The sequence below is a fragment of the Pavona decussata genome, unplaced genomic scaffold (assembly GCF_977016875.1).
Source record: "Pavona decussata unplaced genomic scaffold, jaPavDecu1.1 SCAFFOLD_29, whole genome shotgun sequence".
NCBI lineage: Eukaryota > Metazoa > Cnidaria > Anthozoa > Scleractinia > Agariciidae > Pavona > Pavona decussata.
In genome coordinates this window covers 1,951,743-1,964,161 of record NW_028145452.1, presented here as the reverse complement: position 1 = coordinate 1,964,161, position 12,419 = coordinate 1,951,743, and the positions used below count along the sequence as shown (strand labels likewise).

Here is a 12,419-nt window from a genome sequence, read left to right as displayed (position 1 = left end):
CTGTTTTGGTTATACAATCAAAGTGTCCATATCGATCCATATCATGACGAGGTGTCCTTAATGTATGGAGCAGGACCGAGAAAATACTGTCCATAATAACGAGGTGTCCGTATTAAGTGGGTGCCCGTATTAAGCAAGTGTCCGTATTAAGTGGGTGTCCGTAAACCGTGGTTCCTTTGTACAAGAATACTCTTTTTCACTTCTGGTGCAAGGTCCTCACATTTGGAGCAACATCCCTCTTACTACGCCATTCACTTACACTTTCAAACTATAAACAAAAACTTTGGGATTATTTCCGATCATTGTGAATTTATACCATTACCTCTTAATTACCTTTTTACCTCTACTTAAAATAGAACCAATCATTTGCCTAGCCAGCTGAACTTATTTTACAAGGTTAAACTAAAGCTTTTTTATATAAATCTTTGAACTGTATTCTTAATAATATCATAAAACCAATCAATTACCTGGCTTGCAATTGTTATAATCTTTCGTTACATAAAGTTTTTGTTACGTATAGTTTCTTATAATGGTTTGTAATTAAATTAAACTTAGTTTATTACTGTATTTATTCTAGGGTTAAACTAAGTCTTAACTGGCTTTAATTTGTTATAATTATAGTATCTTGCTAATTGTACCTGGCTTTTGTGTTGTATGTAGTATCTTTGGAATTGTATTTGTCTTTGGAATTGTATAAACGTAGCAGCACATCTTGTATATATCGCTCTGTTTTCTTCGCCTGACCACTTGTGCTATATAAGCCCCTGGCTGCGGCATCTCATTTTAATCTCTTGTCTGTGGTTATTTAATATTAAAGAGATAAAGAGAATTTCGATAAAAGGCCGTCGAATATCGCATGATTGATTGGCTCATTTTAACCACTTGTAAACTCACCGGACATGCCTACGCATTCCGCCAATGGAATGTCTTAACGATAAGTTGCAAAAATGACAGCGGTTTATAAGCTCACTGTTTCAGCTATTGTCAACTTTTACATATTGTCATGTAACATTAAGTAATCAAAAAAATTACCGACATAACGACTTAGAGTTAAGCTTTCAAAGTCAATAAAAATTGAGTGTCTTTTGAGGAACAATGAACACTGGTCTCTTCTGTCGTAAGAATTAAAACAAACAAGCAAACAAACAAACAAAAAAACACTTTTCATGTGAAATCAGGAGCCGGTATAGGGGTGCCGCTGGGGGTTTGAGACCCTGACCCTGTTTAGGAGGAAAATAACCTTAAATTACCTACCCTGTGTAGGACAATGTCCTCTATTTTAAGACCCTATTTAGGACAAAGGACAACATCTAGCTCTTGTGTCACACAATTGTTTATTGGCAATAGTAATAACATTTAAAGGCCCAAGCATTGAAACGCAAATACCAATCATAACAGATAAAATAATACACTACCTAGAAGTGACGGCGAAAAATCCCAAAATTTCGCATTAACAGCGGTGAACCTTAAACGGAAACTCAATTGACGTGAAGCATTGTTCACTAAAATAGATACAGACTAACGTCTTGCCAAATACTCCACGACAGTCTTGCAACCATACCCCGTCTAGGAAGGGTCCAGGACAGACACGTTAAAATTATATGCCCTGTTCAGGGCAGAGAGGCCAAAAACCATACCCTATCCAGCGGCACGTCCCCGTATAGTCCATATAGGGGAGTACCCCCCCCCCCCCGGGGGGCCCCGGTAAAAGTCGGCCCGGCCCTGATTAAATGGAGTAACGGGATTAGTTACAAGACGAGCGGCGAACTCCTTCCACAAGAAGTTCGTAAACTAAAATAGCATATCACTTTATACTGGGTAGTGTAAATATTAGTGTGATTTGTTGAATATTCTGGGAGAAATTAGCTTTTCAAAAACTAAGAAATTCACAAAGAACATATGGCTTGGTGACAAGAAATGCCAACCAGCCATACATTCTTTGAAAAATCTTTACAATTTCTTAAAACTATTTCACATATCATGCTCAAATTTTGAGCAAGTACTAAGTTTGCCGAGCTCTTTCAATTCGTGGATGCTTTGTTCGTAGCTAGTTTTCCGTTTATTCTAAAGGCCCGTTTAAACGGATTCAACATTCGCCCAACATTCGCTCAACAAAAGCAGTTGAACGGATGTTGGGCAAATGTAGGATGAGCAGAGTGCTCAAACGGTTTCAACGCCATTCAACATTTCCAAGAACAAAAGATATGTCGAATCGATGTTGAATGAAAGTTTAAACCAATTTAAATTTCATTCAACAAACTTTCAACATTTTTTATGCTTTCAACAATGTTGAATGACCTGTTCAAACGCCCCCGACATTTGGTTCAATAACTGTGTTGAACGTATGTTGAAGCAAATGTTGAAACCGTTTAATCGGGCCTTAAATAAATGTTTGCTAATGAGCTTGAGGCTAAACATGTAATCCTACCGTTAGCTGTTCCCATATGCTATTTACAGTCAGCTCTGGAAATGGTTCACAAGCTACTTCAGTGACCGCCACCGGCGCCACTCCAAAGAAGAACGTTCAGTAGCCTTCCTGCACATGTGGGGTCCCTCAGGGGAGTTTTCTGGCTCCGCTGCCTCTCCTTGTTTACGTCATCGGTCTCCCTTGCTTTGTTGACAACACCACTCAGGGGCAGATCCACAAAATCCAGAAAGAGGGGGCCGAATAAATTGTGGCAAGAACGCAAGCCCCCCTCCCCCACCTTTCTGCCTCTGCTTTTACAGCAACACTGGGTGCCTTTGTGACCAAAAAGGTAAGGCTTCGGAACACAGACTTAAAGAGAATTTTTTTAAACGATTCAGAGCTACTCAGGTAACGAAAACCTATTGGCAATGCTGGAAAGATCACCACAAAATTTGTAAAATGGCTAAGTTTGAGAGTGTTGTTTTTATATGAAAAGAGTTTTAAACGATACAGTTCCATTGTACGGGAATTCTCCAGAAGTTTGCATGGAAACGGGCAATGTTTGCCCGTCTTCATACAAACGCAACTACTTCTTCATTCTTTTTTTTTTTTTTTAATGATGCTCTCAAGCTTGGCCATTTTACTAACTTCAAGGTGCTATGTCTAGCGGTGTCAATGGCTTTGTGTCACATTGCCTGTTTAAAATAAAACGCGATAAAGGCCTGAAAGGAGGGGAAAGGTACAAGGTATGTGTGGCAGCAAAGGGTTTAGGTTTAGGTTTTGAACCATTTTGGTCTGAAACGGGTATGGACCATGTCTGAAAATGGGTACGAATTTTAGAGGTCACTTCTGATAAAGGGTACCAGAAAATCATATATTTTGGTCTGAAATAGGGTTAGAGTTAGAGAACCGAGCCACACACCGCCACCAAAAATTTCGAGCAGTTTAATAGTGTCTTTCTTAATATATAATTAAAGAATTCAGAACTATTGTTATATAGGTTACATTCCCATAGAGAAAATATTTGGAACATAGCTCTATTGCATGGGTGACTCGCGCCATTTTTGCTTTTGTTCCTTATTCATATCTTTATATCGCGATTTTTCAAAAATATTATCCAAGGTATCTAAAGCAGAAACTTTGTAAATCAATAAGTAAATAAATAAATTGTATGTCCGTCTAAAAATTCTATAATTTTCAACAACATAGATATTGCCTGCGTTCAACGAAGTCTTTGACGTTAAACTATCCTGCATTGAAGTCTCGCAAGACTCTCGGAGACCGGTCATTCTTCGTGGCCGCCCCCAAATTATGGAACAAGCTTCCTAGTGAGATCAGGGACCTAAATTCAATTGATAAATTCAAGACGGCAATCAAGACTTATCTTTTTAGACAAGCCTTTTTATAGTATTTATAAATTTAAATTTGCATTTACATTTGTATTTTTATATATTTGTATTATGATCATGTTGTAATGTGCAATAGAAATTAATAAAATTATTATTATTATTATTATTATTATTATCATTATTATTATTATTATTAACAACCGTCCGTAAATTCGGAGAATACGAGTCCGTCCTTTACCACCGATTTCATTAATACGCGACCCTCAAATAAAAACGCCCGCAAGTATTTGGCGATTCGCACCCGTCATCAACTGTGGAGGTATTTCTGTATATTTTCCGAATTTTCTTAACAAATATCAACCCCACGCTCAGAAGTCTTGCTATATCGCTCGCGCTCAACCCCTGCACGAGCAAACACGCCACTCGCCAACGTAAATTTGAAGAATAAGATGCAAACATGTAGACAGAACAGGCTGCACAGTAGCCTCAATATTTTAGAAAACAAGAGCGACATGCCTATAACACCATAAAAGGAGCGCATGATTGACGGAAGCGAATCGCCAAATACTCCTGTGAGTTTTTATTCGAGGGTCGCGCATCAATGAAATCGGTGGTAAGACTTTCTCAAACTGTAATTGTGCGTTACTGCGTTAGCTTGCACGAACATGTCTTTCAAGGCCACAAAACGATCTGGGAACAGGGGAGAAAATTTTTTGATTGTTTTACCTAAATGTTCTCGTTGGAGGCTCGCGAACAGTCTGATGTACTCATAATGAAATAGTAACGATGTCACCGTCCTTGTCACGGTTTTGTGGTCTTTGTGTACTTAGTCAGGCTAGAGTTTAACGAGACAATAGTAGGCCAAAGTCGTTCAAAGTAGTGGCCTTCTTCGGGGTTTACATGATCATTTACGAATGAAATGGCTTTTTTGTAAAAGTCGATGGGATGCCTCCTAATCATATCGCGAGTTGCTGCAAAACATCCTCTCGGACATGACGGAATGTCTTTTGGGTGTGGACGGCCAAAGAGTTCCTCAAAAAATTCTCCAAAAGTCATGTTCGCACGACGAATTTCCCCAGTGTTTAACATCTTAAGCCATTTGCCATAGTGGTTAATTCTACCCCAGTTATGGTATCGCCGGTGAACGTTACAAACAATATTTTTCTTGAGGTTGTAAACGTAATCCATAGGATGTCTAAAACATAAACTGCTAGAAAGTTCTTGACCATCGCCTTGAAGAAAAACGGTTATTTCAGGCAAAGTTTCATAATTATTTATGATGTGGTACAGATAAGTATGACTCTCCCGCCCAACATTTGGTAACTTATTCCATGCATTCAATGCCGGCGTTAGCGGAGGCTGTAGGTCTTTGCCTTTATGATAAACGTGAGTGTGATTGGCTACTGGTGCAAGCCAATCAAGATTCTCGTTATATTGAGAGATCACGAATTCATAGTCCTTTATCCGCTCATTGATAATCCGACCAGTATTTCTTCTGGAATTCACAAGATTTGGGTTAAAGTAGGTGTCCTCCGGTATTTCTCTTAAAAGCTTGTCGATGACTTCAACACCCTGCATAAATGAGTGGTCTTGATTTGCAACCTCGTAGCGCCAACCTCCAAACCGACCGCGAGAGTAGATACCTTTGGATTCCAACCAAGGCTGGACCTTGTTAAGAATCATTTCTCTGTTGATGGAAGGCACTGGATAGCCATGGTCCAGTCGCCGATAGTATTTTGAAACAACCATTTCCGATGTAATGAATCCATAATTGATTAACGCTTGAATGGTGGCTTCAATCAAATGGTCCTTTGTCCACTGTTTTGGATTGGAGTTATTTTTAGGTTCTGCCGCCTCACACATGAGTGACCACTGTTTTCCTGGCCTTGAAACATGATCATCAGAGTAACTGGAGAAAACCGTTATTCGATAGAAGGGAGAATCAGAATCGGGAAAATACATCCAGGACTTGCTTGAGAGCGTTTCAGGAGGCTGACCTGTCAATCCAATACCTATCACGTGAGTATGTGAATAAACTAGCTGGGATGTTAGCCTTTTCATATCCTCCAGGGACTTATCCCGTCCCTTTACCATATGAACAAATATGTCGAGTGGAGCTGTCGATATCAGAGTGTCAAATTTGAACTTCAGGATTGGTTTAAGCCATGCATTCGTCCTTACTGTTAAGGAGCTTGTGTCGATGTCTATGCTTAATACCTTATGGTGAAAGTTAAACCACTCGCTTGGAAGAAGGTCAGCAACTGCTTGCCATATGCCACCTGTTCCGTTGTACTTTGGGAATCGAAACACATTATTTGGACCCCATTTCGAGTCCTTTGAAGACTCTCCACGGTCATAGGCTGCAATCTTAGCTTTAATCTTGGCAATGTCTGGAACAGCAACTCGCTCGCCTACCCAGACAGAGTTCATTTCAGTAGGATCTACTGTCCAAACTTTTCTATTATACTTCCTCATGAACACGTCGCAAAGACCGGTGCCAAAATTGCGAAGAAGCCACTGGTCAAAGTTGGCCGGCTTTCCCTTGAACGGATGTGCGGCAATTTTTTGCAGGCCAGATAAGCACTTTTGTCTGTCCACTTTGTCCATCACTTCGATGTTATTCTGAACCGGGTATGGAATAAATCTTCTTTTGTCGTCGGATCCCTTCATGAAGGCATACGCGGCTCTTTGTCTCTGATTCCAGTCCTTTACCGCAGTGTCTAGCGTCTTGTCGAAATACTCATAATGTGAGAAGACTACGTGACCTCCCATGTCCCAGAGGAAACCTTGGTCATCTCTCTCAGATGAAGCAAGTCCTCCGGGTTTTCCACCTTGTTCAAGGATGGTGATTGACGTTTTTGGAAATTCTTTACTAAGTTCATAAAGTCTATGAGCGGCACCCAGAGCTGTTGGACCGGCACCAATAATGATGATATTATATTTACTGACATCGTAAGTTTCAGAATCAACAAAACCTGTAAAAAAGTAAAAAAAAAAAAAAAAAAATAAAAAAATAAGAGATTAGGCCCACACGTACTGAGCTGAGGGCTTACATCTTTAACAAGAACGACAGAGGGGTACCACACTTTAAGATGGTATCCACAGACTCACCCATTGTTCACAGGAAAGTACTTTTCAACAGCTTTCATATCAGTGATCACACTTAAGGATTTCACCCACAGATACAAAAGTTAGAACCACCTTGTACAACATAATAAACAGGATCAAATGAATAGTCACCCTTTAGGATTTTATCCAGAACCTCAAAAGTTAGAATCACCTTGTACAGCCCAATAATCAGTACACAGGAAGGTACCGCTTAGATGTTTTAATTTTTTAACGCTTCAGATTCTAGTTCACATTTTTATTTATCACTGGGTCATCACTTCCAGATTAAATCACTGTAATACTTTACTGTACCATCTTCTGTTCGCATTTTTTACAAACGATACAGCTCGTTCAGAATTGTGTTGTTTGATAATGATAGGCTGTTGGTAAGAGGAAGTACGAAAATGTCACTGCGTTGGTTTTGGAACTTTATTGTTTTCAAATTGTCAAATTGACTTTCAAGCTTCTTGACGGTCAAGTTTCGGTTTATCCTTCTTATTTTCTTGGAAATTTGTCAACCAGTTCTCTGGTCGAGATAGTCTTACAGAGTCTTGATAAGACCTCTTCAACTTGTACGCAAAACTCTGGAATGCTAACTTCCACAGAATTGTTCTGACTTAATCGTTTTGTTTCTTGAGGTAAATTTTTAATTAATCATCTTTTTGCAGTTTATGTAGTCAGGCTTTGAAATTTTTGTTTATTTCATGCAAAGTGCATTGGAGCCAACCTCGTTGTCAGGATCTGTCTTGGCGGGAAGAAGAGAGACCATGGGAAACGGTTGCCTTAGCGCCTTTGGGTAAGTGCAATGTATTCATGGTTAAAACAATTGTTCACTAAAAATAAAGTTAATAGTGTCACTACATTGTAGAGTAAATACCTATCAATATCACCGGTATTGGGGTAAATAGCCAGCCCCGATTAATATTAGTCCCTTTGTTTCTTGTTTATGTAGCTGGGCTTCAAAGCCTTGAATCACGTTCTAATTTTCCTCACATTTGTCTCAGTAAACTCTCTTTGCGTGCGGTAACAGATGACGGTTTTAGAGACAAATGTATGGAACGTAAATTACACGCTTTATAGCCCATCTACGCGCCCGGCTCAAATTGAACGGAAAATCTTTGGCTGCCTAGTATCTCAGTTTTCAATTCATAGTTTATTCCGATTTCAAAATTAAAGGAAATTTTTTGACATCGAGTTCGGGTTTTTGTATTTCCTTCCCTGTTTGTCCAATAGATGGAGCGGCGGAGTCAAAAATGATGGAGTTTGCTGCAAAAAGGTCTTTCTCCACGTTGTTTCCAGGGAGAAAACGTTATGGGATAAAATGTTTTAATTAGTGGACATCTCGGGGTGAAGAAAATGTTATGACAGCTGTCGCTGTTTACATTTGTTTTGAGGGTTTTCGAAATGAGTTCTCACCTTTTTGTAGCTGGACATAATTTGTCACAAAAGGCATATAACATTGTGAAAAAATATCGTATTTAAGTTGTTTCTATTTTGGCTCTTTTAATTGCAAAAAAGAAGATCTTTGAAGCATTCATTATAGATGTGCGTGGTACCATGTATGCTCGTTTTGTGAAAAAAGAGTAAAGAAAGAGAGGGAGGAAAAAACAACAATTAAACAACAAACAAAGAAAAACCGTTGCATTCCCGGTCGGGTTGCCCTCATTTTCTTATAGGCTCGGAGTAGGGGTTGAGATTTATTTTATGCATAAAAGTATCGACTAAATATTTAGAATTAGAACATTATTTTAACGACGTTTGAAATAGCGAAATGCCAGTTGAGTCAATCTTAGGCCTAATTTGGAAATCACGCGCATTTCCTGCGTCACTTTGATACGAATCTCCATTCGTTCACGGCACTTTCTCAAAGTAAAGAGTAGTACTTCTAATCTGTAATGTTTTCGGGCGGATTTATCGTGAAATTTGCCAGTTTTTCAGGGGCTGGAGCTGATCGTTTTTTAATTTTTGTATTGGTTGTTTACTCAGCCATATCATAATTTATTCAGTTTTGAATGTTTACTAACTTGATTGAAGAATAAAAGAAATTAATAAGAGAAAAATCGAAGTACAACGTAATCTACTGTGGTTCCACTAAAATTTTCACTTATAGGCGCTGTTGAAGATCCAAATTGGTCGAAATTCTCGGATTGTTTCGTCGTAACCGAAGTCGATAGCCTTTCTCAGATGGAACTACATTTGAATACTGAAATTATATACATTTAAACGATAAATAACCGTCTTAAAAGAATTACGGAAAGAACGCCGTCTCGATTTACTCCTGCAACATCCGTTAGATTAACTGGTAAAGAATATGTATGAATTCGGTAAATTTGTCCTGCGAAATGGGAATAATAAAGCTTTTACTTTTCGTGTTTTCTGACATTAGTATGGACGGCTGGAAGCACACTGTCAACTATGACAACAATGCTTTTAAAAGAGAACAATCTCGCTTTGCATAGAGTGTCAACTCAGCGGTGAGTTTTGAACTTGTTAATCTATAGCGGTTAGCAACGCTATGGAACAATTACAGTGCCTAGAACCCTGTGTAAAATTTCCAAATAAGAACTTATGTGTTGTATCTGGAGCCATCTTTGATTATATTCGCCAAAGATATTACACGCAAATTTTAATTTACAAAGCTGTTAACTTACGCATGAAGTTCTTTGAAACGCACCGTCAAGCGCCAAGGGTCTAAACATATTGAATCGTGCTTCTTGTCAGCTTTACAAAATATTGAGTTGCCAAGGTTATTTTTTTTTTCTATTAAGCTTATTGCTTTCTTCGTTCATAGCAGTTGCCATACCAGACACTGAACAAACGGTGATTGCTTTTACTGCTTCGAAGAATTATTTTAAAGGAAGTTCAACAATCCGTGAATTGGTCGGACGGCGTAGACAATATGATTGCGAATATTAACTATTAATTAGTTCAGCACATGAAATGTTCGTCGTTTTAACCGGCCGTATTACAGGTCTACGTTCCTTTAGTAACCATGGTGTGAGAGGAAGAAAGGCAAGCTCGTTAATTAAAAGGACTGGAAAGGTGCCGTTGTGTATGTTAAATTATAAATGCGCGCGACATATGTTCATCAGAGTTTAACCGTCTTTGATTCACGCAGAGAAAATATCTCCCGCTAGAAATTCGAAATTGCTTTACATTATAACATTATGAAATGAGAACACTTCGAATTTCAAACTCTTAAAATGAAATACTTTGAAACATGTTCGCGTTCCGAAATGTTGCCGTTACTGTACGAGATTCCAGTGAACAAAATAGATTACAATATAATGTTCTCTCCGTTTTTACGGAATATGTTGACATAAAAGCGCTTATCCAGCTTAAAAGCATAAAGTACTTTTTCTTCTACAACTGAATTCATCTCTTCGCTGTATTTACCGAGAACCTTTATTTAAAGTACCCGTAAAAGATACTGTCGATGAGTTGTAAGAATACGGAGCCAATCATTTTTACTCACCAAAATGAAATTCTCCAATTCCATACTTGTCGAAGCGGACGAAGAAGTATAAAGTGTATAAAGCCGCTAAAAGAGCGAGTGCAAAACACAGCCGAGAGCTTATGGCCATTGTGATGTTTACATTAACTAATAATCAAAAATTTAAAACAAAAATAAATTGTTGATCAAACCGCTGACCAAACGTAGGCTCTGGGTACCAGTATGGAGTCTGTCCAACTTATACCTAGAGTCCTCAGGCTCTTTGGCCAGGAGAGACTCTGGGAAACTGGACTTTTATCTACGCAAATTTCTGCGGTAAAACGATGCAAGCCGTTACGGGCAGCTTATAATAACAATAAAAATAATCTCTCCTGGCGACCAACCGCTGGCCAAAGAGCCTGAGGACTCTGGGTACGAGATTGGAGTCTGTTGCGTTAATAACTTGTTCCCAGTGTCTTTCGGTTGGGAAATCCAAGATGGCGGCTTACGTTACGCAGTGACAAGGGAACAAGAAGTTGCAAAGGAACAACTCCATGTTGCATACTAAAAAGGAAGCTCACACAGTTTTTTATGGACAGTCCGTGTGCTTTTAATACTCCTGGGCTGACAAGGTTTTACACTGAGCGTTCACTACGCCAGCGATAACGTCACTTTAAAATTGTTGTGACATTTACAGCATAAAGTATGTAAAACGCCGACAAGATTTCATGAACACGGAGGACACCCATTGTTTGTCATATTTCTGGTGGGCTTTTACTCTACTTTATCTCATTTCATGTTTATTGACAGTATTTTCTTCCACGTCTAATGCCAGCACTTGCTTTCACATTGAAACTCCTAGTTTTATTATTATTTCTTATTGGAAAAGTTGGGAAAAAAAAGCAACAGGCGTTACTTTCACGCAAACAATAAGCAAGGAACCGCACAACGAAAATGCTGCAGGTATACGCAGGATCTGTAAAAGATCTAATTAGCCAAAAATATAAATGACTGAAATTTTGGCTATGCTGATCGGACTGTGTAGAAAACTTAACACGACAGTGACATGATAGAGACCAAACCGAGAATCAACAGAATGTGTCAACCGTGGACAGCTGTTTCGAGCTGGTTGGTTCTCGTCAGCACGGTGTAGCACAGCAAAAAATAGAACACTAACGCGAGTCTAGTGGTCTACCAAATGCACGTGGTAGCCGATTTCGGAAGGGCCCAAATTCAGACATCCGTCCACGTTCCTTGTTATTCTCGTAAAGAAGAAAGAAAATAAGAAAGAGGGAAAAACACCAGCTCGATTTCTTTTTATAGAGATCCAAACGAGAAACATTTGGTTTTTTTTGTCTTACTTGTTTAGACTAACATAAATGCAAGTGCCTTGTAAGGTATTCTTCTGTTGCATCCAAAGTCTGTGTAAAGTTATGTTGCACCTAATTTGACTTCATCGCATCACTTCAGAAGGCAAATGGCTTGAGAATAAATCACAAAATAAAAATAACCGGAGCGACTTTCACAGGGCCCGGGAAGGAGGCAGTTGTCGGATCACGTGGTGTCTGTTTTGACGTTTCCAAGGATTTTCATTAATTGCTGTAAGGGATTTCGTTTGAGTGGTTTTCAATTGAGTGACGCAAAACCAAAACCAAAGTGATTACTCTGGCCAATCACAACACACATAAACAGCGTAACGAACCAATCAGAATTCGAAGCATGTAGTACGTGCCAAGCATGATGAACGGCGTTTTGCAGTTGAAGGTTCATTCTATCATTTTAGCCAAAAATCAAGTGAAAAAAAACGAGAACAAGTTGTAGACTTTTCACTTTGAAAACTGTGCTTTATCCGGTACTGTTAGTATGGGAAACGACCCTTGTTATATTCAAAGGTTAATTTTCTCTAAAAATAGGAAGAAGAGAAATCGTGCCCTTTTGAAACACCTTTAACATTACAAAACTAATTTTCGCGCCTATATCCAACAAGCAGAGTACACAATTTTGAGAACAGGTATCACAACTAACAAAAGTAAAAAACAAACAAACAAACAAACAACAACAACAACAACAACAACAGATCATTCAATTGCGTAGTCACATAGAAGGGATCCATACATACAGA

General features: G+C 38.8%; 1 protein-coding gene across 2 annotated transcripts; it reads right to left on the bottom strand.

The window, feature by feature from the left end:
- Nucleotides 1-3,336: 3,336 nt before the first annotated feature.
- LOC146484902 (uncharacterized) lies at nucleotides 3,337-10,465 on the bottom strand. 2 transcript variants are annotated; one of them, XM_085104187.1, is made up of 2 exons: nucleotides 10,340-10,465; nucleotides 3,337-6,731 (listed from the first exon to the last, which is right to left on the bottom strand). In XM_085104187.1, the coding sequence occupies exons 1-2, from the start codon at nucleotides 10,446-10,448 to the stop codon at nucleotides 4,558-4,560; spliced, it is 2,283 nt and encodes a 760-aa protein (XP_084960313.1). In that variant the 5' UTR covers nucleotides 10,449-10,465; the 3' UTR covers nucleotides 3,337-4,557. The 2 variants fall into 2 exon arrangements, with proteins under 2 accessions (XP_084960313.1, XP_084960314.1); XM_085104188.1 differs by lacking the exon at nucleotides 10,340-10,465 and adding an exon at nucleotides 9,516-9,702.
- Nucleotides 10,466-12,419: the final 1,954 nt, after the last annotated feature.